The 25301-nt window shown below is 47.8% G+C and overlaps 2 protein-coding genes across 4 annotated transcripts in view; both read left to right on the top strand.

Moving 5' to 3' along the window:
* Positions 1-2244: 2244 nt before the first annotated feature.
* Radil (Rap associating with DIL domain) overlaps positions 2245-25301 on the top strand; it is a 70689-nt gene continuing 47632 nt past the window's right edge. For 2 of the 3 annotated variants that reach the window (XR_009056866.1, XM_057765756.1), the window contains exons 1-2: positions 8097-8227; positions 9142-9740. Coding sequence is in view for 2 of the 3 variants with exons in the window: in XM_057765756.1 (XP_057621739.1) it covers positions 8205-8227; positions 9142-9740 (622 nt within the window). In the remaining variant the exon portion in view is untranslated. Of the gene's footprint in view, positions 2334-8096; positions 8228-9141; positions 9741-25301 lie in introns of those variants that run through there. The other variant, XM_057765757.1, reaches the window with a different exon arrangement.
* Positions 22001-23929, top strand: Papolb (poly(A) polymerase beta). Its single transcript, XM_057765764.1, has one exon. It carries the CDS (start codon positions 22001-22003, stop codon positions 23927-23929), a length of 1929 nt encoding a protein of 642 aa, XP_057621747.1.

A 25301-nucleotide genomic window follows, 5' to 3' on the forward strand; every position in this document is an offset into this window, starting at 1 on the left:
GATAAATTAAAATTATCTAGGTGATGAAAGCAGGTTTCATGGTATGAAAATTCAGATGCTGATATTCCTGTTCCCAGAACCCCAGAATGTTACTGGATGTGGGGCCTCTAAAGAGCCAAGTTTTAGGTTTTGCATTGTGGTGACAGATACCTGACAGAAGAAACTTAAAAGAGGAAGGCTGTCCTGGCTTATAATTTCAGAGACATCAGTCCCTGGCCCCGCGGCCCGGTGGCGAGCGAATGTGTCAGAGAGCTTTTCACCTCCTGGGGAATAGGAAGCAAGCAGACAGAAAATGGTCAGGCATGATAATCTCTCAAAAACCTGTCCCCATGACCAACTTCTTCCATCCGGACTCCACTCTTTAAAGTCTTTACAACCTTCAAAAACAACACTACCAGCCGTGGTCAAGACTTTGAAATGTAAGCCTGAGGTAGGCATTTTACATCCGATCCACTATGAGCTACAAATTGCCAGACACTCAGACGGTATGTAAACAAACAATCGTAGCTGCATCCCAATAAAACTTTATTTACAAAAATAGTCCGGATCTGGTTCCCATGTTGCAGTATGTATCTCTCTGCCAGAGATGGGTTTCGTTGCAGCGTGGGAAGTGGCAGAAAGAGCATCTAGGCCTGAATCCAGGCTCTCCTCCCAGCTCTGGTAACTGCCTCTCTGCCATGGTTTGTAGGAAATTATAGGGAAATATTCCAGGATGTTGTTTGGTTACAGCCTCTGAGGCTGGGGTGTGTGAGGAAGTTGGTGTGCATGATGCGGGGGGCCTTCTGCAAAGGTCTGTGGGAGTACAGTCAAGCCCCTTGGTCTCTCTGAGTCTCTACATCTTTAGGGGGAAGCTGAAAAGGAGGAACCTCATAAGAGCTAATGTAGGAATCGGGGCAGCTGGGCTGGGTAGAGCCCCTCAGCATATAGGGACGGGCAGAAGTAGTGGTCCATACATGTCTACCCCCTTCGCTTCTCTCAAACATGGGGTCACTACTCTATGGCAGCCGTTTTCAACCTATGGGTCTCGACCCCACAGGGGTTGCGCGCCAGATAGCCTGCATTATCCGATTTTTACATTATGATTCATAACAGTAGCAAAAGCACAGCAATGAAGTAGTTTCACGGGTGGGGTCACCACAGCTTGAGGAGCTGCAGTAAAGGGTCACAGCATTAGAAGGTTGAGAACCACTGCTCTACAGCGTTGCACTATAAACTGTCAACAGAAGGATGGACTCCTAGGGTTAGGGTCTGCAGTTGAGATCAGGAACATATCAGCGCTAAGTCAAAACAAACAAGTTGTTAGGAAGGCATTTGGGTCAAAGCGCCCAAGCTGATTAGGTCCCCTTTTGCGTGATTTTCAGCCAGTTTGCCATAATTTGACTTGCCTTTTAAAACTCTGGGTAAGGCCTGGGGAGGTGGTTCAGTTGGTAGAGCATTTGCATTGCATACATGAGGTCCTGGGTTTAATCCTTAGCACTACACAAACTCGGCATGGTAGTGCAAGCCTGTAATCCCAACACAAGGAAGGGGAAGGCAATAGCATCAGGGGGCAAGGCCAGCCTTGACTACAAGAGCTTGAGGCCAGTCTGGAATATATGCGATCCTATCTAAAATATAAAATAAAATAAAATTCTACAAAGAATACATTAAAATTAAAGAAATGGGGTAAATATTGATAACATACAATATATATACGTATGCAATTATCAATCAATCAATTAAAATATATTAAACAAAACAATATTCTGGTCTCCCTGTCCCTGGTCCATTTCATGCATGTTTGTAAATATCAAGGTACTCGTCCACCCTTGTCCATCCCTCCACTCTTGTCCACCCTCCACACTTGTCCACTATCTGGAGTGGAGGCCAACCACCACCTAGCCTACTTGACCATAGAGCACAAAGAGGACGGGTTAGCATCGGCCACGCCCATCTTGGCTGAGGCCCCGCCCCTTGAGATACACTGGCCCGTCGTAGGAGGCCACACCCATCCCGAAAGCCACACCTCTTAGGGACTCGCCCCTGCCGTTGGCTGCCAGAAGGGGACGCTAGCGCACAACCTATATTTCCCCGGGGCCAGGCCCGCCCCAGTACGTGTGACCCCGCCCACTCAAGGCTTCGTCTCTGCCCATTGGGCGCTGAGGTGTCAGGTTTCCGTTCACCTCTCCGGACTCCCCGCCCTCACAGACTCCGCCCCGGAGGCCCCGCCCCCTCGGAAGCCTCGCCCTGTCCGTTGCGCGGCCGGCAGGAGGCGCCTCGAGCCGGGCGCCAGCTCGGCTAACGGCGGGCGTGGGAGCCGCGCGCGGGGGACGCGGCTGACGGGCTGAGCTGAGGTGAGTGCGGGGCGCGAGAGAGAAGATCGGGGGAGGCCGAGAATGGCCCAAGAGGTGCCTCTGGGCTACGACGGGGACCCGCGGAGGGCGCGGAGGGCGCGGAGGGCGCGGAGGGCGCGGAGACCGCGGGCTGAGACACGGGTGGCGGGGCACGCGCTTGGGCGGGGTCGCGCTGGTCACGGTCCCCGCAGCGAGTCCCGGCGCGAAAGAGGCAGGCTTGCTCGGTTGCTATGGAAACCGGCGAGCGCACGGGGCCTGGAGTGGCCCGGGGGAGCTGCACCCGAAGGCCGGGTGGGCGTGGGTGGCGTGGACCCGTGGGATTCCAGGGGGAGATCCGGCCTCTGTCATTCGTGGTGGAGGGACCCTATAAGGCCTCAGTTTACCTGGCGGTGCCAAGGATATGGAATCTAACCCGGGGCATCCCGAAAAAGCTCAAGGAGGGAATCCCACACTCTCCCACCAGGATGGCGGTGACACCCCACGCCTACACCTGTCCCGCAGGAGTGTCGCCTCCCTACCCGTGTACCCGCGAGAGGCATTGTTTCCCCAGCTATTTCTGTGTCATTTGCATCCAGCCCTCCGACAAGTACTGCGCCTGAGACAGATGCTGGGCAGGAGCTCTGAGGCCCTCAGGGGGATCTGGCTTCTGTCCCTAGGGAGCCCTGGGATGGGGGGCCTGACAGGCTGCAGACCTGCCGGGCCAGCCTTTGTCGCCCGTTGAGTGTTTGGTTAATCTGAATTACCAAAAAGAATTTGATTACCGGTGTCTCGGTGCTGCGGGCCACCTCTTGTGCATTCCAGAGAGGAGCCTGTCCCTAATTCCACTGGGAGAAGTCAGTCAGTCCCCTTTTGCTAAGTGACTATCGCCGAATGGAACCTGATTGAATTATGCTCACATTTAAAGCCTCCCTCCAGCTGGAGCCATAAAGATAGGATTTGTGGAAGAGGGGAGGAGGATAATGCACCAAAGTTGACTGTTCATTTTTTTTCCTCCTGTTGGAATGATAATGTGTTCCACATTGTCCTGTTGGAACAGACATGTCCCTCCACCCAGTCAGCTGCCACTGACCTCACTGCCTGCCTAGTCGCTGTGACTTAACCTTTTTTTCTTTTTCTTTTTTTAAAAGCAGAAATGGGCCTCTTCTTGGAGAACAAGAGAAGGGAGAGTTTATGAGGCGGCTGCAGCAAGAGCCTTGCCTGTACTCTGACTCTCTGGGACCTGGGCTGTCCCCAAATGTTTGTGTGTCAGAGGCGAGCATTGGGCAGAAAAGGAAAAGACAGGTCATACTTCCAGAAAAACAGATCTGGTTACTCAGGGCGTGCTCTTCTCTGTAGGACTTTCCCTGGATTCCAAGTGGCCTTTTGAGAAACATTTTTGTCCTGTTTGGACAAACAGGCTGCACTCTTGACTCTGTGATTAGGAAGGGAAGTGGCCTGGGAGCAGGTGAGCACCCCCAGGGCCCACTCTCTTTGGTGGCTATGGCAAGGATGGCCATAAAAGCAAGCTTTCTGGAAAATCTATGAACATCTAAAGCTCAGCATTCACTGGGACTTTGAGGGGCTAGGAAGGGGGATGTTAGAGAGGAATGAGTCACCTCACCCAGTTTCTGCTGCCTCCTGCTCTTCATGATTTTCCAATCCGTCTTAGACAGGAGGGAGGGGCACCTATGAAGGTCCAGTCTGCATCTCGTGCTCCTGAGGCTCGAGGAGGGGACCTAGTGGTTATGTACTTGTGCTTTTCCCGTTTATTTCCTTTTTCTTTTTTTATGTATGTATTTTGAGATAGGGCTATGTGTAGCTTTGGCTGGCCTCAAATTCTTGAATAGCCACGGATGACCATCAACTTCTTAATTTTTTTGCATTGATTTATTTATTATTTCTCTATGTGTACATGTTTTAAATTTTTAAAGATTTTTAAGCCGGGCGGTGGTGGCGCACGCCTTTAATCCCAGCACTTGGGAAGCAGAGGCAGGCGGATCTCTGTGAGTTCGAGACCAGCCTGGTCTACAAGAGCTAGTTCCAGGACAGGCTCCAAAGCTACAGAGAAACCCTGTCTCGAAAAACAAAAACAAAACAAAAAAAAAAGATTTTTAATATTTAAATTTAATATTCTCTGTGTGCGTGCACATGCTCAGTTGGTGCTCAGAGGAAAACTTTTGGGGGGGTCAGAGGACCACTTTTATGAGTCCATTTTCTCCTTCCGGCATGTGAGATACGGGAATTGAACATCATGCTTGACAGCAAGCTCCTTAGCCATCTTGAAGGCCCAATGACCTTGAACTTCTGATTGTTCTGTCTCTACCTCCTGAATGCTGGGACCACAGGCATGTGCCTCCATGCCTAGCTTATGCAGTGCTGGGAATGGAACCTAATGCTTAATGCATGTGAGGAACATCTCTGCCTCTGTTACCCCCTTTGATAGCGTCTCTCAGCCCCAGTTGGTCTGGAACTCATGTTGTATCCCAGGCAGGCCTTGCCATGCAGTCCTTCTGCCATAGCCTCCTGAGTGCGGGAGTTATATATGTGAGCCATAGCAGCTTCCATTCTCCTCACCCTTTCTCTCTTGGCATTGTCTCATGGCGCCCAGGCTGGCCTGGTTAGCTGAGGATGACCTTGAGCTCTTGATCCTCCTGCCTCCATCTCCAGATTTTGGGTATGCACACCACCACGCCTAGTTAACATTTCTGTTCTGTTAAAGCAGTCCAGTTAGCTGTACAACCAGGGTACAAGATGCCAGTTCACTTCTGCATTGGATCTGGGCCTTTAAACACTGGGGTTTACTTTGTGACTCTTCTTCTGCTTAAGGACAGTTTGACATTGTGGTCTCCAGAACCCATGACTTCTAGGGCCACAAGCTTCAGTGGCTGGGGCTGCAGTGTTGCCCACCTGGGTTAGACTTTCGACAAGGAGGATCCTTCAGCACAGGCGTCCCCTGCGCTTCATGGAAGTGGCAGGGGGGACCAAGTGTTGTGGAGGCCGTGCCATTTGAGAATGTGTGCTGGTCTAGAGGCTCCCAAGGAAGGAGTGCGTATGCATGTAGAGGCCAGAGATCAGTCTTGGGAGGATCGCTCAAGAGCTGTTCACCTTGTGTTTCTCAGACACTGTCTCTCACTGGCTTGGGACTTTATAAACTGGCCAGCCAGGGAATCCCAGGGTTCGTCTTGCCTTCATTTCCTGAGACCTGGTGCACACGCCATGATGCTGGGCTTTTCACACCGGTTCGGGGGATCGAATTCTAATACCATGTTTGTGTGTGAAGACACTGTGATGCATGCTTTTCAGAAAAATGTGGGGTGAGGCATGCATGCAAGTGTGTTGGGATGTGTGTACCAGTACCTACACAAGCAGAGGCTAGAGCAGCCGAAGCTGGGAGCTGTCAGGAACGACCTCTCTCTTCCTTGGAAGCCTCTAGCCAATACACATTCTCAGAAGACACGGCCTCCACAACACTTAATTCTCCCCTGCTGCTTCCATGAAACACAGGGGACATCTCTGCTGGAGGAATCTCAGTGCCTGGAATCTGTGTGTCACCCCAGTGCTGAGGTTATAGGCATGTGCAGACATAACCAGCTTTTTATGTGGGTGCTAGGGATTCAAACTCAGGTCCTTATGCTTACAGAGCCAGCACTCTTAAACACTGAGCCATCTCTCCAGCTCCTTGAGAATGCTTTTGTTGTGGTTTAAGTGACAGTCCCATGCAGAGGAGCATAATCAGTTCTAGGCTTCTCGGGGTTGCCGAGGACACTTGTCTCAGGATCCCCGGGAAGAGACATAATACTTTGATCTCTCCCTAGCTTTCTTCACAGAGACCCAAAAAAACCTTTTGCATTTCAATTTTCTGGCCACTTTTCTCTGGACAGCAGCTATTTTTAGGCAAGTTCAAGTCTCCAGAGAGCTGGTACATCACTAAAGACTTTGTGGTGGGGAATGGGTTTTGGTGAAACTAGAGCCATCCTGCAGGACAGTTGCTAGTTTTGGGAGTTCTGGCTTGAGTGTTAAAGCGCTCAGGAGGCTCTGGAAGAGCTCAGACCCCTCCCACAATGCCCAGGCACCTAGGTCAGCTGGCTGAGGAGGTTTGGTGGCATGCTTTTCTGTCTTCACTTGTGCTGCTGCTGGCGGTGGGAGGGGCCTCAGAAAAAGAGTAGGAAGAAATCTGATTCTTAGTGTCAGTCTGGTCAGTTGCATTGTTTGGCTCCCTGTGGGGTCTTTGCTTTGAAACAGGATCTTGCTGTGTTTGTAGCTCAGGTTGGCCTCCAAAGCAAGAGTCTCCTGCCTCAGCCTCCTCTTGAGTTGCTGAGATTGCAAGATTACAGGTATTCACAGCAGCATCTGGCTTTCTGAGGGTTTGTTTGGCCTTGGGTTTTTGTTTGTTTTTGTTTTTGTTTGTTTGAGACTGGATCTTTTGTGTCCCACACTGGACTGCAGCTTTCTGTAGCAAGAATAATAAAAACTCACCCAAAATCTGTCTCTGGGTTTTTATTATTCATGCTACAGTTTTCTGTGTGGTTGAGGTTGACCTTAAACTCCTGATCTTTGTGCCTTCAACTCCCAACTGATGTAATTGTAGATGTGGACCACACATCTGCTTGAGCCCAGTCCTTTAAAAACAAACGAACCTTTTTTATTTTTATTTATTTTTTTATGGAGACAGGGTTTCTCTGTGGCTTTGGAGCCTGTCCAGGAACTAGCTCTTGTAGACCAGGCTGGTCTTGAACTCACAGAAATTCACCTGCCTCTGCTTCCCAAGTGCTGGAATTAAAGGCGTGCACCACCACTGCCCGGCCAAACAAACTTGTTTTTAACCATTCAATCATCTCTCCAGCCCCAAGAATCTTTTTAAAATTATTTTACATTTATTGCATGTGTGCACACACCACGACACATATGTAGAGATTGGAAGACAGGATTTTTTTTCTTTTAGTTGGTTCTCCCCTTCTTGTTTGTGGTCTGTGTGTCAGTCTGAGGTCACTGGGTTTGACGGCAGTCCTCTTAGCCTCCTGAGAGTCTTTTGAAGAGTTCCGTGGGTGGTTCTGAAGCCTTAAGCCACCACTAAAATCCTTCTCCAGCCCATAAAAATGTGGGTGAGTGGAGGCTGGGGACTTTAGCGGAGCTGACAAGCCGGAGTCACAGTGGCAGGTCGCTATGCTGCTTTCTCTGGGTCCTGAGTCATTAGCGGGTGTGTCCAATCTTTTGACATTGCAACGTGATATCATCTACAAAGCTGACACTTGAGCACGGTGCAAAATAAAACCACCAAAAAGCCTCATGTTTTAAATACATTTACAGTTTTGTGTTGTGTGTCATTCATAGCTATCATTGACTGCATATGGCCCCAGGGTTGCAGGTTGGGCACACTTGTTTAGAGGCTTCTAGAAAACACTCCTCCCTTGGCTCACCAGTCTGTCTCCCTTTGTTTGCAATGGAGGAGTGAGGTCTGGTCATCAAGAGATGAATGCATGCAGCTTTTCTCCTCATCCTTACTGGTGGCAGCGCCTCCAGTCCTCGTTTCCTTCTCTAGGCTCTCCAGACCTTCAGACTGTTTTGAGGGTGATGGGTAATTCCTTCTCTAACATAGGACATTAGGGGCTTTAGGATTAGGATTCTGCTACACACCTCTTCCTGCTCCCTGGGAGCTCCTAGGGAGCCAGCCTCTTTCTGAAGAGGGCCTGGTGGCTGAACATGGTGGGTGGAATGCATGCATTCCTAGGATGCTTCCACTGGTTCTGTAGGCGATCTTTGTTTTGTTCCTTGTGGCCTAGTGGCCTCGTGGACGTGCCAAGCTTCAGTCCTAAGGAAGTATCTCTTTAGTTGGGACTAAGCTCCTCTGCCGGGGGATCCCTTCCAGTCAGGACCAGTTGTCTCTGCCAGGTCATGGGGAGCAGCTTTCTCTTGGGGTTTGTGTTTCTAATGTCTGGTTGCTTGTTACCCTTGTATGTGTGTGTGTGTGCATGTGCGCGCGCGCGCAAGAGAGAGAGAGAGAGAGAGAGAGAGAGATATTCTTTGGAGACAGGATTTCTCTCTAAGCCTGGAGCTCGGTTGGCAGCTAGCAAGCCCCAGTAATACTCCTGTCTCTGTCCCACAAATTGCTGGGGTTATAGGTGCATGCATAGCCATGCCCAGCGTTTGACATGGGTACTGGAGATTGAAGTCAGGTCTTCATGCTTGCACAGCAGGTGCCCTTACCCACTCGGCCATCTCCCCAGTCCTAAGGCTTGTGATGTGATGTGTGTGTGTGTGTGTGTGTGTGTGTGTGTATGTGTGTGTGTCTGTCTGTCTGTAGCTGTGGTCATTTCCCCAGCTCTGCTTGTGTTTGGGATGACCTTCATCTTTTGTATAGACTGGCATAGAAGAATTGAATTCACAGCCAAGATGAATATGGCTTGTTTCCTTCTGTTACTTGTTTGTTGTTGTTTTTCTGGCGTGACATTGCTAGATTGTGAGCATATTCCCCAGGACAGAGAATCAGCCCTGCTGAGACTGTGCTGTGTCCACTTGCAGTAGCTGTTCCCTGTGCCCAACACTTCCCAGAAGCCACAGAGCCCTAGGCGGTTATAACTTACTGTGACTTCCTTGTTTCCCTTCATAGTGACTTTCCCTGAAGGCACTGCAGTCTAGTCTATCAGACCTGCTTTGCCCGTTGCTCCTCATAGGCTCTGACTTGTCAGCCCCACTGCTGGGTTTCTGGCTCCAGGTGGCGTGGATGCCAGGGTGGCCCAGGACCGTTGCCTCTGCTGGGATGGATTCGTGTCTCTTTTGTTCTTGATGCCTCTGGTACCTGGCCCTAACCTGTATCACTTTGTCCTCCCAGGCTCTGGCCTTCCCCCACCCATTGGCCGAAAGCCTCAGTGGTTATTCATGAGGACGCACCCACCATGTTTTATGGGACTCAGTTCATCATGTCTCCTCCCACCAAGAGTAAGCTGAAGCGACAGAGCCAACTATTGTCCACTATGCTGTCCCGGACACTCAGCTACAAGTATCGTGACCTGGACCCCACCTTCAGCAGCCTGGGCGCCAGTGATGATCCTGCGGAACTTTCCACTCAGCTCTCAGCCCCGGGGGTCTTGAAGGTGTTTGGAGACAGTGTCTGTACAGGCACCCACTACAAGAGTGTTCTGGCCACTGGCACCTCCAGTGCCCAGGAGCTGGTGAAAGAGGCCCTGGAGCGATATGCCCTGGACCCCGAATGTGCTGGCCAGTATGTACTATGTGATGTTGTGGGCCAGGCTGGGGATTCGGGACAGAGGTGGCAGGCCCAGTGCTTTCGAGTGTTTGGGGACAATGAGAAGCCCCTCTTGATCCAGGAGTTATGGAAGCCCCGAGAAGGCTTGTCCCGGAGGTTTGAGCTGAGAAAGAGGTCAGATGTTGAAGAGCTGGCAGCCAGGGATGTGGATACCACCACGGCAGGTGAGGAAGCAGGGCGGGGAAGGGTGGTTTGGAGGGGACAGACAGAGGGGACAGAGGACAGAAGAACACGGGGAAGGGTGGCTTGGAGGGGACAGACAGGGGACAGAAGAACACGGGGAAGGTGGGTTTGGTTTCACGGTGGCCAGTGTGTCTGTGGTGAATCACTAATGTCTTCAGAAGTCTGAATAACCTTATTGGATGAGTGCATTGACTATGGGACACTTGGTGGCCCATTTTCAGTGGCTTCTGCTACCTCTATAGTGTTGTAGGCCAAATCCAGCTCATTAATTCCAGAGACCCATGTGTTCCTGGTTGTTGGCCTGCCACAGATATCCCTTTTCAATTTGTCATGAATTTTTGAGTGGCTGCATAGAAAGACAGTGAAGGATCCTTCACAGACCCTCATGACATTACTGAGCCCAGAGGCCTCAGGTGCCAAGTGGCTGCATGAGGATATGTAGCAGGTGCCTTGGGTAGCCTGGAGACGGTTGGTTGTCACACTTCTTGTGGACTTTAGAAGTAGGGCAGCCTGGCTTGCTCTTGGCCTCAAGGATGTGGTTGGTGACTTGGAGCCCATTGCTTTATTATTCAATTGGGGGAAAGAAATTAGTCATTTTGCCAGAATTTATTTTTTTCTAATATCCAAGGTTAGTTTTTAGTTGACCTTTTGCAAAAAAACAAATTAGATTTATTTAATGTGTATGAATGTGTACCCTGGGAGTGCCTGGGAGTTATGGGTGGTCGTGAGCCACTGTGTAGGAGATGGGACTCAAACCCAGGGCCTCTACAAGAGCAACAAGTATTCTTAACTGCTGAGCCATCTCCCCCATACAAACATTCTTTAAAGTTGTAGGTCTCATGATGACAGCTGCTGCTTTTTTAAAATTTTGATTTGTTTCTGTTTTAAAAATGTGAGTACCTGTTTGTGTTGGGGAGGTGAAAGTAGACATCGGTGTGGAAGTCAGAGTTCAAACTGTGGGAGTTGGTTCTTCTACCTTGTGGGTCCCAGGACTCGAACTCAAGTGGTCAGGCTTGGTGGCAAGTGCTTTTACCCACTAAGCCATCTCACTGGCCCTGAGTGTGTGTGTGTGTGTGTGTGTGGTATGTGGATGCACACATGTTATGGTGCACTCAGGAAACAGCTTTGTGGAGTTGGTCCCTCTTCCCACAGTGGGTTCTAGGACTCCAACTCTGGCTTGTTAGATTTATGCAACAAGTGCCTTTACTCAGTGGGCATCTTGCTGGTCCCACACATCATTTCAGAGACCTCCTATAACCAAGTATGGTGGAAATGTACACACGCACGCGCATGCACACACACACAGGACCTTGGTATTAGTATGCGGAGCATCACTTTGTTTTGCATTTGCTTGTGTAATGTGTATGAGGTGCATGTGTAGGTTTGTGTACCCGTGTGTGAACACAGAGGCCATAGGAGGACTTCGGATATCCTGCCCTATATCATTCTCCTCTTATTTCTTTTTTTTGGTTTTTTGAGACAGGGTTTCTCTGTAGATTTGGTGCCTGTCCCGGAACTAGTTCTTGTAGACCAGGCTGGCCTCGAACTCCCAGAGATCCGCCTGCCTCTGCCTCCCAAGTGCTGGGATTAAAGGCGTGCGCCACCACTGCCCGGCTCCTCTTATTTTTTTAAGACAGAGTCATGCACTGAGCCTGGAGCTAGGTTGGTGGCCAGAAAGCCCCAGTGGTCCTCCTCTGTGTGACACTCACAATGATGGGGTTACAGGCAGAAGGCCACAGCTAGCATTTTATGTGATGCAGAGGATTTGAACTCACATCCTCATGTTTGCATAGCAAGCATTCTTACTCACTGAGCCATCTCCTCAGCCCCTAGAGCAACATTTTGTACATTCTTTTGCTCAGAGCAGGCCTGATGAGACCATGAGACCTTCTGACTGCTGCTGGTGCCCTGTGCCCAGGTCTGTGTGTCTGGGTGATGTGGACGCTGGCTGCTGTGGGCGCAGTGTGTGGAATTGTGTTCTGTCTACCTCATTCAGCACTACACACACGTGAGGCCAGGCCAGAGGAAGTTGTGCAGCTCACAGCCTCTCTCCCTTGGTGGCTATGAAAACCTTTCCAATAAAGAATCCATTCTTCATTGGCCAGGCTGAGTGACCCACTTGTTGGGCTGTAGGGGGTCATGTTACCGCCCAAGCAGGTCCAGCCAAAGAGAAGACTCTCCTGGCTGCCATCCTTCTCTGGGTGTGACCAAGGTGCCCTCTGGCCAGGGCAAAGGCTATGAGGATTGTGCTGGGTTTGTTGTCACAGGCATACCCGTGGCACTCCTCCTCCCACCTTTCTTTTCAGCAGTCCTGGGGATTGAACCTAGGACTTCACCCCATCTTAGCCAAGCACTCTAGCACTCAACTACAGCCTCAATCTTTGCCCATGCGTCTTACCTGGCATGACAGCACACCATAGAGCCTCTGCTTAGAGCCAAGTAGTGGGCTTAGGCCTAGGGAGATGCACAGGGAAGAGCAGGCCCGACAGACACATAGGTAACATAGCAGCACAGTGACGTGATGACAGACAGACCTGGCCTGGAACTCACAGAGATCAGTCTGCCTCTGCCTCCTGAGTGCTAGGATTAAAGAAAGGCATTTGTCACACAGCCAGGCTCAGCCCCATTCTTGTTCCCACAGTAGAAGCTGCTTTGGGCTTTTAGGAGCTTCTTTCAGGCTTAAGCATTAGAAGCTCCAGGATGGCAGATCCTGAAGCCAAGTGGTACTGGGAGCGGGAACTGAGGCTCCAGCTGGCAGTTCACCTGCTTCTTGTGAACCATTGGGGTGCTTGCAGTGCACCCATGGAATGCCCTTTGTTGTGTTTGGGTTCTGTTTTCCATAAACATTGCTTTTTTTGTGCTGTGACTTCCTGATTTTCCAGCTTATCAAAATACGGCTGTCTGTTTGAGAGGGAGGTGGAGGTGGAGCGCTGGGCTGGAGGGCAGCTCTTGGTAGTTTCCCAGGGGCTGGAATTTCTGTCCTGTGCCATGAGGAGAGGGCTCTGTGTCCTGTCGGTGAGATAAAGATGACAATCACTTACATTCACTGTGGGGAGGGTGACGGCAGGGCCATGTGGTTTTTGTCAGCACCTTAGGAAGCGTGAGGGATAAGGCTTGCTTATGGTCATGGGAAGAACAAGTGTGAGGTCAGAGGGACAGGACTGTTTGGGGCTGTGTGTGTGTGTGTGTGTGTGTAAGTAAGTAAGTGTAGTATTGGAGATGGAACTAGGGGCTTGCACATGCTAGGCTGGTCTCTACCACTGAGCCACACCCCAGCCCCTCACTGGGGGATTCTAGGCAGGTGCTCTACCACGGAGCCACACCTCAGCCCCTCACTGGAGGATTCTAGGCAGATACTCTACCACTGAGTCATATCCCAGCCCCTCACTGGGGGATTCTAGGCAGGTGCTCTACCACCAGCTACACGGTGCTCCTTAATCTTTTTTTAGTTCTTTTTTTTGTTTGTTTGTTTGTTTGTTTGTTTGTTTTTCGAGACAGGGTTTCTCTGTGGTTTTGGAGCCTGTCCTGGAACTAGCTCTTGTAGACCAGGCTGGTCTCGAACTCACAGAGATCCGTCTGCCTCTGCCTCCCAAGTGCTGGGATTAAAGGCGTGCGCCACCACCGCCCGACTCCTTAATCTTTTTTTAAATGCATGCACACACAGAGGCCAGAAGAGAGGGTTGGATTCCCTGGAGCTGGGGTTGCAGGTGGTTGTGAGCTGCCTGATATGGGTGCTAGAAACTGAACTTGGGCCCTCTGGAAGTACAGCAAATTCTTTTAACCGTGGAGCCTTCTCTGCAGCCCTCTATTTCCTTTTATATTTTATTTTGAGACCGGGTCTCATTACTTTTCCCTGGCCTTGCTCTTACTATGTAGTCTGTGCTGGCCTCAAACTTGTGATTCCCTACCTCAGCCTCCTGAGTAGCTGGGACAGCAGCTCTGTGTCATCAGCATTGAGCTGTTTCTCCTTCTGTCCTTCAATCCTTATGGAGAGTGTGGTTAGTTCTGATTTTCCACCTTCAACTTCCTGGACATCTTTGAGTGGGGGAAGGCCTTGCTGTGGCAAGTGTCTTGGGTACATTGGTGTGTGGAGCAGCTTCCCTGGCTCCCAGGCTGTCACCCTGCATTGTAATAGTAATGTCTCCAGATCTTGCCACACATCCAATGGTAGGCAGACCTGCCCTCTGTTGGGAGCTCAGATGAGACAGTAATGCGTGGAGTCAGCTCAGATAAGCAACTTTTGTCCACACCCAAGCCTCTTACCCTGGAGGCCAAGCAGGTAGCTTGGAGCCTACCTTCAGCCGTCAGGCCTGCTGTTTGTGACACAGGCTGCTTTGGTGGTTGGAGACCTTGGAAACTCAGTGTCTTGAGGATGGGGATGGCGTGGAACTACTGTTTGTCCTGGACCTCTTCCTGCTCAGCCTTAGATGTGTTTCCTTCTCGGGGCAGGATGCCTTTATTTTGCTTTGGCTGTCTTCTCCATAAAAAGGCAGGCACAGAGGGAACATTGAGATTTGAGGCCAGAGACACCGTGATAGCAGACACTGGACTAATGACCATAGAGCTGTCCATTAATGTCTGCTGCGGTACCTGGCGTTTATTGGTGTCAGTGAAATGTGTAGGAGTTTGGGGAGATGGCTCAGCCAGTAAAGCGCTTGCTTGCAAACACCAGGATACAGCTAGATTCCCAGCAGCTATGTAAAAAGTTGCACATAGTGGCATCTGCTGTAATTCCAGTGCTGGAAGATGGAGACAGGAGGACACTAGCGAGTCAGTCTAGGTGAAGCAGTTAGTTCCAGGTTCAGTAAGAAACTCTGTCCCAAAAAGTAAACTAGAGTGCAACTGAAGACAGCAGATGTCAAACTCTTGACTTCCACATACTCGCACAGATACTTGAACACACACTCATGTACGCATGCACACACACATTGGAGGAGAGAGGCCCTGTGGAGCTCAGCTTTCATGTGTACCCAAGATTCTAGGTTGGGCATTTTCTGGTGGAGAATGGGAAGTTAAGACATAGTCTACTCAGCTCAGTGTGACCAAGACACAAGACAGTTGCTTCTTGGAGGTGGTCAAGGTTGTCACGAATGCTTGGTTCAGAGTCTGTATTCTGTCATGAATTTTGTCACCTAAGGACAGGCAGGAGCTTGGGGACTTCCAGGAACATGCCACAATGAAGCCACTGCTTCTTCCGTATGCCAGTTGTGTCCTGTGTATTCTGTCCTCAAGAATTACTTCCTGTAGTAATTTACTCTTGGAATATTTTTCTTCTGTTTTTTTTAAAATGTTTTAATTTTTATTTTTTTAATGGTATTTTGCCTGCAAGTATGTCTGTGTGAGGGTGTTGGATATTCTGGAACTGGAGTTACAGACAGTAGTGAGTCACCATATAGATGCTGAGAATTGAACCTGGGCCTCTGGAAGAGCAGCCAGTGCTCTTAACCCCTGAGTCATCTCTCCAGCACCCTTCTTCTGTTCTTAATTAGATTTTTTTTGAGACAGGGTCTCATGTAATCCAGCTGTCTTTAAATTCACTGTGTTGCAGAGGGTGATCCTGAACTCCTGATCTTATTGCCTCCACCTTCCTAGTGTGCAGATGAGAGGAACACAACTCACAGCTTGAATCTGATTTTTGAATAATTTCTGACTTTGGGAGAAGGTGGGAAGTAGCTCAGTTGCTGTTTCTCTTTTCATCTGGGAATTGCTGCCTCTCTACCAAGTCTTATTTTTTTGCAGTGGGTGCTTGAAAAATTTGCAGGAAAAATTTGTTTCATGTGGTTTGATGAAAACCAAAACAATCAGCTTTTCTTCAGCAGTCTGAAATTACCAAAGGCATCAACTTACAAAGGCACAGGGGGCAGGGGAGGGACATCTCATCACACTCATGAGCCACTGCCGGAGATGTGTAGTCTTTGTACCAGGAGTGAAAGGCGTCACTGATGTAACATGTTTAAAAGACGAAATTTGAGACCAGTTGTGGAGGATGATTCGGGAGCTGGAGGGAATTACAGATCTTAAACAAATAATAGGCATAAGGGCAGTTTTCTTTGCTTTAAAATTTTTAAATTGCATTTATATATTTGGGGGTGCACACTATAACACAAATTTGTAAATCAAAGGACAACTTGTAGGAGTTGGTACTCCACTTCCACCATGTAACTCTAGGGATCAAACTCAGGCTTGGCAGCAAGAACCTTTATTTACCTACTGAGCCATTTCCAAAGATAAAGTATTGGGGATGGACATTGCAGTGGGTCTGTATGTGTCACAGTGAGTCACATGCGTGTTCAAGGTGACAAAGAAGGGAGCTTTTAATGAGAAAGCATGCTTTCAAAAGTGCATGAAGTTATCTGAAATGATCATCCTCCACTGCAACAGGCTGGTGGCCATCCAAGGAAAGATGCAGTTGTCAAGCAGATGTCCTTGAGACGTTTTTAATGGATGAGGTAGGAACAGCCTTTTTGAAGGCTGTTGTTCTGACAGAGTCTCCTGGATGGTTTTGTTATAACACACGCATATGCGTGCGTGCATGCGTGTGTGTGATGTCCTCTCTCCTAACCTCACAACTTTATTATTGTTAAGGTTTGACACAAGTGACTCCATTGTTTTTGTTTTTGTTGTTGTTCTTCAAGATAGGGTTTCTCTGTGAAGCTCTGGCTGTCCTGGAACTTACTGTGTAGTTCTGGCTGCCTCAAACTCAGAGATTCACCTGCCTCTGCCTCCCCAGTGCTGGAATTAAAGGCATGCACCACCACCCAGTGAACAAAGCAACTCTTAACATAGATTTTCCAGAACCCCTGACTGTTTCAGTGACGGTATGTAAAATTTTGGGAGGGATGTTTTTAAAAGTCCATTAGTCAGCAATTGTGTAGCCAGTGTAACCAAAAGACGCGTTTTGTGAACTCGCAGTCTCGTACACGCTGGAGGGGAACTCTACCAGCCCAAGCTAGTCATGAGCTGGCTAAAAACATCTTTTAAAAAATTTTATTTTATGTGTTTGCTTGCGTGAAAAAAAATATTTTATCTCTTTTACATGCGTGCCAGGTGCCCTCAGAGTCCAGAAGAGGGCATCAGATGTCCTGTGACTGGAATTACAGACTCTTGTCAGATGCTTTATGGGTGCTGGAAATTAACCTGGGTCCTCTGGAAGTTCAGCTAGAGCTCTTAGTCACAGTGCCATCTCTCTGGCTCCAGTGAATATTTTTAAAAATCTTTCTCTACTGCACAAAAATTCAGCCTTTTAAGTGTTTATTTTTGTGTGTGTACATGTGGTGTGTATATATGTTCATATATGGGTGCATCCATGCTCGTGGGTGTGTATGCATGTGGATGCATGACTCTGGGTCTCTTCTTGATTCTCTCTTTTGGTGAGGCAAGGCCTTCTACTATGGTCACTGCTCACCAATTCCAGCTAGTCTTGTTAGCAAACTTGTTCCTGAGATCCCTTGTCTCAATCTCCTGAGTGCTGGGATCACAGGAGGTTGCTGTGCTTGCCTGGATTTTGTGCATGAGTTCTGAGGTCCAAATTTCCTTTATGTCCTGAACCATCTTACCAGCTGTCTTGAAACTGTCCTAAGTATCCTAAAAACAATGCTGTGAATTTGGTAATAGAAGCAGACACCCCACACTTCCCATTAACTGTTTGAAGCATTCCCAATAGTAATATCCTTTTAGTTATGTTATTCCATCAGTATCATGTTAACATCCATTAGTTTCCATGGACTGTTGGTTCATTGATTTTTTTTTTGTGATATGCTCAAATCGTGTTAGGTATGCATGGTACCCCAGGTCTGCCTCTAGCAACAGAAGAAACTAGACCATCAAATACTTTGGCTTCTCAGCCGCTGTAGTAGAACACAAAGAGGTTGTGAAGTTGGAGATAGTTTGCAGCCTGCCACATATAATCTAAAAAGGAACTGTTAATCTTCCTAAAGCAATGAGATCAAAGTCAAGGCTCATGCAGCACTGACAGGATGGTTATTCAGGATATTGATCTGCAGGTGACTTGGATGAGAAGGCTGTTTCACTCTTGTTCATTTACTAGCAAATACTGAGTAGCTCCTGTGTGTTAGGCACTTGAGGTAGTGATGCATATAGAGCAGTTGACAAGCAAACGGATCTGGTTTTTAGGTATCTAGCAGCAGTAATGCTGAAGCTAAAAGCTCTCAGGGAGCTGGAGAGGTGACTCGAGTTAAGAGAGCTTGCTACACAGCCATGAGGATCTTAGTTTTGATCCCAGAATAACAAATTGAACTTGATCTTGTGCATGTCTGTAAATCCAGTGTTGTAGGGGATAGAGACACTCCAGAAGGTTGCTGGGGAATACTGACTGCCAGCCCAGTGGAAAACTCTGAGTTTCAGGTTTAGAGAAAGACTATGACTCAAAAGAATTAGGCAATACCTCCATTCCCACACAGGCACGCCACACATGTACACAAGGGTACGCAACCAACATACACACACACACACACACACACACATCTATCAGGAACCATAACTACAAATTGTTTGCAGGCTAGGGGTGCAGCTCAGCGGTAAGACATCTGCCTAGAATGTGTATGGACCTTGGCTCAACCCCCAGGACAGAAAAACGTTAGAAAGCCTGTATGATTTAGTTATGGGTTTAGAAAATTCTCTCCGAGGAGGCGAACTTTAAGCCAGCTTTTGTCAAAGATGTTAACACACTCACCAGGTGAAGAGCAGTAGGCAGTTGGTGAGGCAGGAAGAGCATTCTGGGCAAAGGAACAGTGTTGTTCAAAGACCCAGGGACAAGAGGAAACAGGTAGCAAGGCTGGGCAGGTGGCGTCTGGAAACTGGCAGTGCCAGAGAGTTACTTTGGGCTTTCGATAAAATAGGAGGCCACCAAGGCAGGTATAAGACCATGCTGGCTCCTGGGGCCAGGATAATTTGAGAAGGTCAGTAATGAGTTGACTGGAGAAGTTTCACAGTGGTGGCTTAGACTCCAGTTACAAGGTGGAGAGAAGTGGATGGAGTCCAAGTATTTCCTGCAAGTAGAATCATGAGTATTGGTAAGGGAATTGGAGGTTGAAAATGAGAAAGAAGGAGGTGCCAAGAATGAAACCCTGGATTCAGGGTAGATGGAGGTGCCATTTTTGAAACAGACTACAGAAAGAAACGCTTATGGGGGAAGAGTAACCATTCTTATTTATTTATGACACACATATGGAGGTCAGAGGACAACTTTAGGAATCAGTTCTCAATGCACTCTGGGTTTGGGGATCTCACTTAGGTCCTGGGCCTAGTACAGCAAATGCTTTTAACCCCTGAGCCATTTTGCTGCCCCAAGTGTTCTCTTGAAAAGGCAAAGTTTGAGAGATCCAAAAGGTGGCAGCAAAGCTGGAGTTATATGGTGTGGCCCTGATGCTTAGGAGAGAGAATCTGATTATAAAAAGATCATTTGTAAGAGGTATATTTGTTTATAGGTAGGCTGACCTGAAATTTACTGTGTAGTCCAGGCTGGTCTCAATCCCATGATCCCGTTTCAGCCTCTCTAATGCCCAGATTACATGAATAAGCCACCATGACTGGCTGGTGATATTAAAGCTGTGGAAATTGATAGAACATGTGGGTAGTGGGTGTTTATACAGTGAGGAGGGATGAGGGCTTATGCAGATCCTGGAGGACCTCCACTATCCAGAGGTCAGGTCATGGAGGAGAGGCCAGCAAGGTAAACTGAGAAAGGTAGAAAGAAAATGTTCAGAGATGTACGACAGTAGAAACCGGTATGGCGTTGTGTTGGCATGGATGACTAAACATGAGGTTTCTGTGGGTCAGACACAGTGAAGATCATAGGGTTTGTTGAATTGGGCAGCATGAAAGTAACCAAAGATTAGATTAATTCTGGAAAATACATGAAGGAGCTAGAAGTGACTGGGCAGTGGTGGTGCATACCTTTAATCCCAGCACTCAGGAGGCAGAGGCAGGCAGATTTCTGTGAGCCCAGCCTGGCCTACAGAGCAATTTCCAGGACAACCAGGGCTACACAGAGAAACCCTGTCTCAACCCTCACCCCAAAGAAGCTAGAAATGATGAATGAACATTAGAAATTATAGGTTAGTACCCCACTGCAAATAAGAGACATTTCTGAGGGTGAAGAAAAGAGGATCACTCATGGGAACTTTTGTGTGTCCATGTGTGTCTTATTAAATATGCACATATATGTGAGTGAGTGAGTGTGTGTGTGTAAGCTAGGGCACAACCTCAGCTGTTGTTCCTCAGGGACTGTTCACCTCATTGGTCTACAGCTCACCAAGCAGGCTTCTGCTAGTCTTCCAGTGCAGGGATCTGCCCTGCAATGTGCCCACCTTTTCTATAGGTTCCAGGGATTGAGCTTGTGCCCCCATGCTTGCACAGAAACACTTTACTGACTGGCATTTCCCCTAGATGAAGCACAACATCTTAAATGATTATGAAACTCTTAATTTCCTTGGGAGACATTTGTCAGTTTGGACAACTAAGAAACTTAAGCTTGGGCCTGGAGCAATGGCTCGTGGTTAACAGCACATGGTATTCTTCCAGAGGGTCAGAGTTTGAGTCCGGGCACCGGTGTCAGCTGCCTGTGACACAGCTGCTGAGGATTCTCAGGAGCGTTGCTGTTGGATACTGATGCTTCCTCACCGTAGCTGAAGAAGCAGTAGAAAGAAAAGCTGAAAACACAGTATCACCTCCAAAAACAGAGATCAGTTTTTAAAAAAACAAGATAATTGTGCTGGTTAGCTTTAACTGTCAGCTTGGCATAACCTAGAATCAACTAGAGAGAAAGTCCCTTTCTGAAAAGAGTGTAGTTTTATCAGTTTCAATTATGTGAATGCATGTGTGTGCAGGTGCGCAGAAGGCAGAGGTCCTGAATCATTGTGGTTTTGAGCTGGAAACCAGCCTCAGACCCTGGAAGAGCAGCACAGCAGCCGCCCTCCTCCTCCTTGGGAAGAAATTCTGCATGAGGAACTTTCTTGACTGGGTTGCCTGTGGGTGTGCTTGTAGGGGGCTGTCTTGACCATTCATTGACTCAGGAAGACCCAGCCCATTGTGGGCATTACCATCCCTAAGCAAGGGGCCCTGAACTGTATAAATAGGAGGAAGATGGATGACAGCAGCAAGCATGGGCATACTCATTTTCACTGTTCTTGACTGTGAAGGAGTATGGCTAGTGTTGAAAGGTTTTCTCTCCTTCCCTGTAACTGACTGTAACCTGGAACTGTAAACCAATTGAACCCCTTTACTTCTAAGTTGTTTTATTGGGGGGGGGGGTCAGTAACAAGAGTGAAACTGGATCAATAATGCTTCTAGTAACAAAAAGTAAGTATTTGTAAAATAATACTTCAGCTCGGGTTCCAGCTTAGCGGTAGAGTGCAAGGCCCCAGGTTTCATCCCCCGTACCTCAAGAATAAATGAAGGGGGCTTCAGTGGTGCTTCAACTGCAGACTGCATACACCTGGAGTGAGAATGGGCAAGTGGCAGAGCTGGCGTCACCCAGGAGAATGGGGAGGTTTATCGTGTATCTAAATGATGAGGACCCAGAGAATGTCGGGAAGAACATATTCCAAGCATAGGCGTGGGAATCTTCTAGAAGCCATGAAATGAAAAGGACTTATACTCTGATGCAGGAATTCCAGCGTGCCCTTATAAGATCAGCAGGATTACCTTGCACACACAGCAGTTTCGGAACTGCCGGACAGTGAGGCCGGAGATTTGGGTGTGACAGAAGACGAAAGGGCCATAGCTGGGCTTGATAGGAATTTTCAGCAGGCGCCAAGGAAACCAGAAATTGGCGCAACAGTGACACCAGGGCCTGGTGGGAGCGCCACTGCTACTGTGGGTCTAGCTGGAGCATCCTTTGGAACCTGCATGAGGATACAGGATCATGCATTTTTTCCTAAAACATGGTTTCTCACTACTGGGCGGGACTAGGCGTGCTTGGCTCTTCCCGAAGCCCCCCCAGCGCGAGAATCCCCTCCAATCTCGAGAGAGCAGCAGCGGCAGCGGCCGGTGCGCGTGCGTGCGCCGTCGGTTCTGGAACGCGACCGCTGAGGAGCCCGGCGCCATGTTGGCCCGGAGGGGTACAAGGGGAAGCGCTTGAGGCGGCGGGCTCGGAGCGGAGCGGGGGCCGACTGGGCCGGCCGGCAGGAGCCCGCCCCTCGCGCCTTCGGATCATGAGCCGAGCAGAGGCCATCGAGGTCGCGGTGGCGGGGCAGGTGCCCTGGCGGCGCGGGAGCTAGAGATGATGCCATTTACGGTGACCACCCAAGGAGCACAACAGCCGGCTCCCGCCCCGAAGCAGTACGGCATATCGTCCCCCATCAGCCTGGCCGCCCCCAAGGACACAGACCTCGAACTCACCCAGAAGCTGATCGAGACCCTCCAGCCCTTCGGGGTGTTTGAAGAGGAAGAGGAACTGCAGCGCAGGATTTTAATTTTGCAGAAATTAAATAATCTGGTGAAGGAATGGATCCGAGAAATCAGTGAAAGCAGGAATCTTCCACAAGCTGTAATTGAGAATGTTGGGGGGAAAATTTTTACATTTGGTTCTTACCGACTAGGAGTACACACGAAAGGTGCCGATATCGATGCATTGTGCGTTGCACCAAGACATGTGGATCGAAATGACTTTTTCACCTCCTTCTATGACAAATTGAAACTACAGGAAGAAGTAAAAGACTTAAGAGCTGTTGAAGAGGCCTTTGTGCCGGTTATCAAACTGTGTTTTGATGGAATAGAGATTGATATTTTGTTCGCAAGATTAGCATTGCAGACTATTCCGGAAGATTTGGACCTACGAGATGATAGTCTGCTTAAAAATTTAGATATTAGGTGCATAAGAAGCCTTAATGGTTGCCGGGTAACTGATGAAATTTTACATCTAGTACCAAACATTGACAGCTTCAGGTTAACACTGAGAGCCATCAAATTATGGGCCAAATGCCACAATATCTATTCCAATATATTGGGTTTTCTTGGAGGTGTTTCCTGGGCTATGCTAGTAGCAAGAACTTGCCAGCTTTATCCAAATGCAATAGCATCCACTCTAGTACGTAAATTTTTCTTGGTGTTTTCTGAGTGGGAATGGCCAAATCCGGTGTTGTTAAAAGAACCAGAAGAACGAAATCTTAACTTGCCTGTGTGGGACCCAAGAGTGAATCCCAGTGACAGGTACCATCTCATGCCTATAATTACACCAGCATACCCACAACAGAACTCCACATACAATGTGTCTGTTTCAACTCGGATGGTCATGGTTGAGGAGTTTAAGCAAGGGCTCGCCATCACACATGAAATTTTGCTGAATAAAGCAGAATGGTCCAAACTTTTTGAAGCTCCAAGCTTTTTTCAAAAATACAAGCATTATATTGTACTTCTGGCAAGTGCACCAACAGAAAAACAACATTTAGAGTGGGTGGGCTTGGTGGAATCAAAGATCCGAATCCTGGTAGGGAGTCTGGAAAAGAATGAATTCATTACTCTGGCACATGTGAATCCCCAGTCATTCCCAGCACCAAAAGAAAATGTTGACAAGGAAGAATTTCGTACCATGTGGGTGATTGGGTTAGTGTTGAAGAAGCCAGAAAATTCTGAAATTCTCAGTATTGATCTCACCTATGATATTCAGTCTTTCACAGATACAGTTTACAGACAAGCAATAAATAGCAAGATGTTTGAGATGGATATGAAAATTGCTGCAATGCATTTAAGAAGAAAGGAACTTCATCAGCTACTTCCAAATCATGTTCTTCAGAAAAAGGAAACACATTTAACAGAAAGTGTAAGATTGACAGCTGGGAGTGACAGCAGCCTTCTCTTGTCTGTGGACAGTGAAAACGGCATATCTGCACCTTCACCTACTGGCTCTATAAAGACAGGCCCACTGACTGGAAACCCTCAGGGCACACACAGTCCGGTTCTGGCTGTTATGACAGCATCAGTGACCAACATACAGTTTCCTGAAGTTTCCTTGCAGCATGTGAGTCCCATTGAAAGCTCGGGAATTGCCCTGGGCGAAAGCATTCCTCCAATTCCCTCACCACCTACCATTTCTCCACCACCTAAACCTACAATGTCCCGAGTGGTTTCTTCAACACATCTGGTAAACCATCCGTCTAGACCTTCAGGAAATACAGCAACGAACATACCCAATCCTATACTGGGAATCTAGAAGACATTCTCACCCGATAAGAAGAAAGGAACAAGAAACCCAACAGAAGGGAAGAAACCAGATAGACAAGTGCAGCTCAGACACTATTCAGACAGCAGCTTCTCTGTTGGCCTCTCAGGAACCACCTGGGAACAGATAAGCCCACTATCCCTGTTTTTCCTAGAGATCCTATTCCTTTTATTGAGAGTTCAATAAAACAGATCAAATGGATAGAAACTGCCTCAAAGGCCCTTACACAAATTCTTGCAAATTCATCTTGTTGCTTTCAGATGTTAAAGGAAAATGAGGGAACCAGTCTAGATGTGACTCAAAATAGATTCATACTCGGTTGGTAACTTTCTTTCCTGGCCTCATCTTGAATCGAATTCCAGATTAGCATTCAAAACCAAAAGTACTTTTACACATGCCTCAGATTGTCAACATGTCACTAGCAGTTCTAATTTCAAAGGACTGCTATTCAAAAAGAGGAAAATCCCCTCCAGCTATATTCATTTCTATCCATGACTGACGTTAGTATTGGATTTATGTTTGGTCCAACATAAACTATCAGAACCCCTCATTTTAGTGATGCACTTTATGGTAATTTTTCCATTAGGAGTAGAACTAATTTTTGACTTTCCATTTTGATGAATTTCTATGTTTTTTTCCTCCCTGAAAAGGTTTCTTTACTAATCTTGAAATTGCATGCTGTTTTTGTAGTAATATATCTCAGTTCTCAGGAGGTGGCTGCACCTTTAAAATGGAATGTCAACTCCTTGGGCATTTATTTGACAACAAAACCATAATTACTAAGTATTTGGTTTCTGTGAGACATGATCAAGAAATGGTATATGAGTTTTATCTAGAATTTTTGGGAGAATGTGTAATCAGGGATGAGGTATTTCCTCAGTTCCACATTCTTTTGTCCTTAATCATTTGTCCTCAAACAAAAAACCTTTTGCCTTCATCCTCTTATTTTTGCAATAAGCATGTATGCATGTTGTATCTTAAAAATCCAGAATATTAATAACCAAACCATGATGTGAATCCGAAAGTTCTGTGACCATATGGCACAAAACACCAGATTCTGAATCCATGGCTAATATCTCAGGAAAACTTGGGTCAGTGTTCTGTCTGAAACATACTGCTGATCGCTGTCTCTTGATCACCAGGGATGTGAGATTTTCTGTATCACAGAACATCTGCACTGGAAGAAAACTGGTTTCCAGTTTTAAATACATAGGCAAAAAGGCATTTTTGCTCCAAGAACCTTAAGCTATGTTTTATTTCTTAATGCAGTACCAGAATGGATCAGATTGTGTGTGTACAGTCATACAGAATAATTTTCACAAAGCACTCGACACCTAGCCAGCTTTCTACTCTTTCCAAATAT

Source organism: Chionomys nivalis, chromosome 3, assembly GCF_950005125.1.
Source record: "Chionomys nivalis chromosome 3, mChiNiv1.1, whole genome shotgun sequence".
NCBI lineage: Eukaryota > Metazoa > Chordata > Mammalia > Rodentia > Cricetidae > Chionomys > Chionomys nivalis.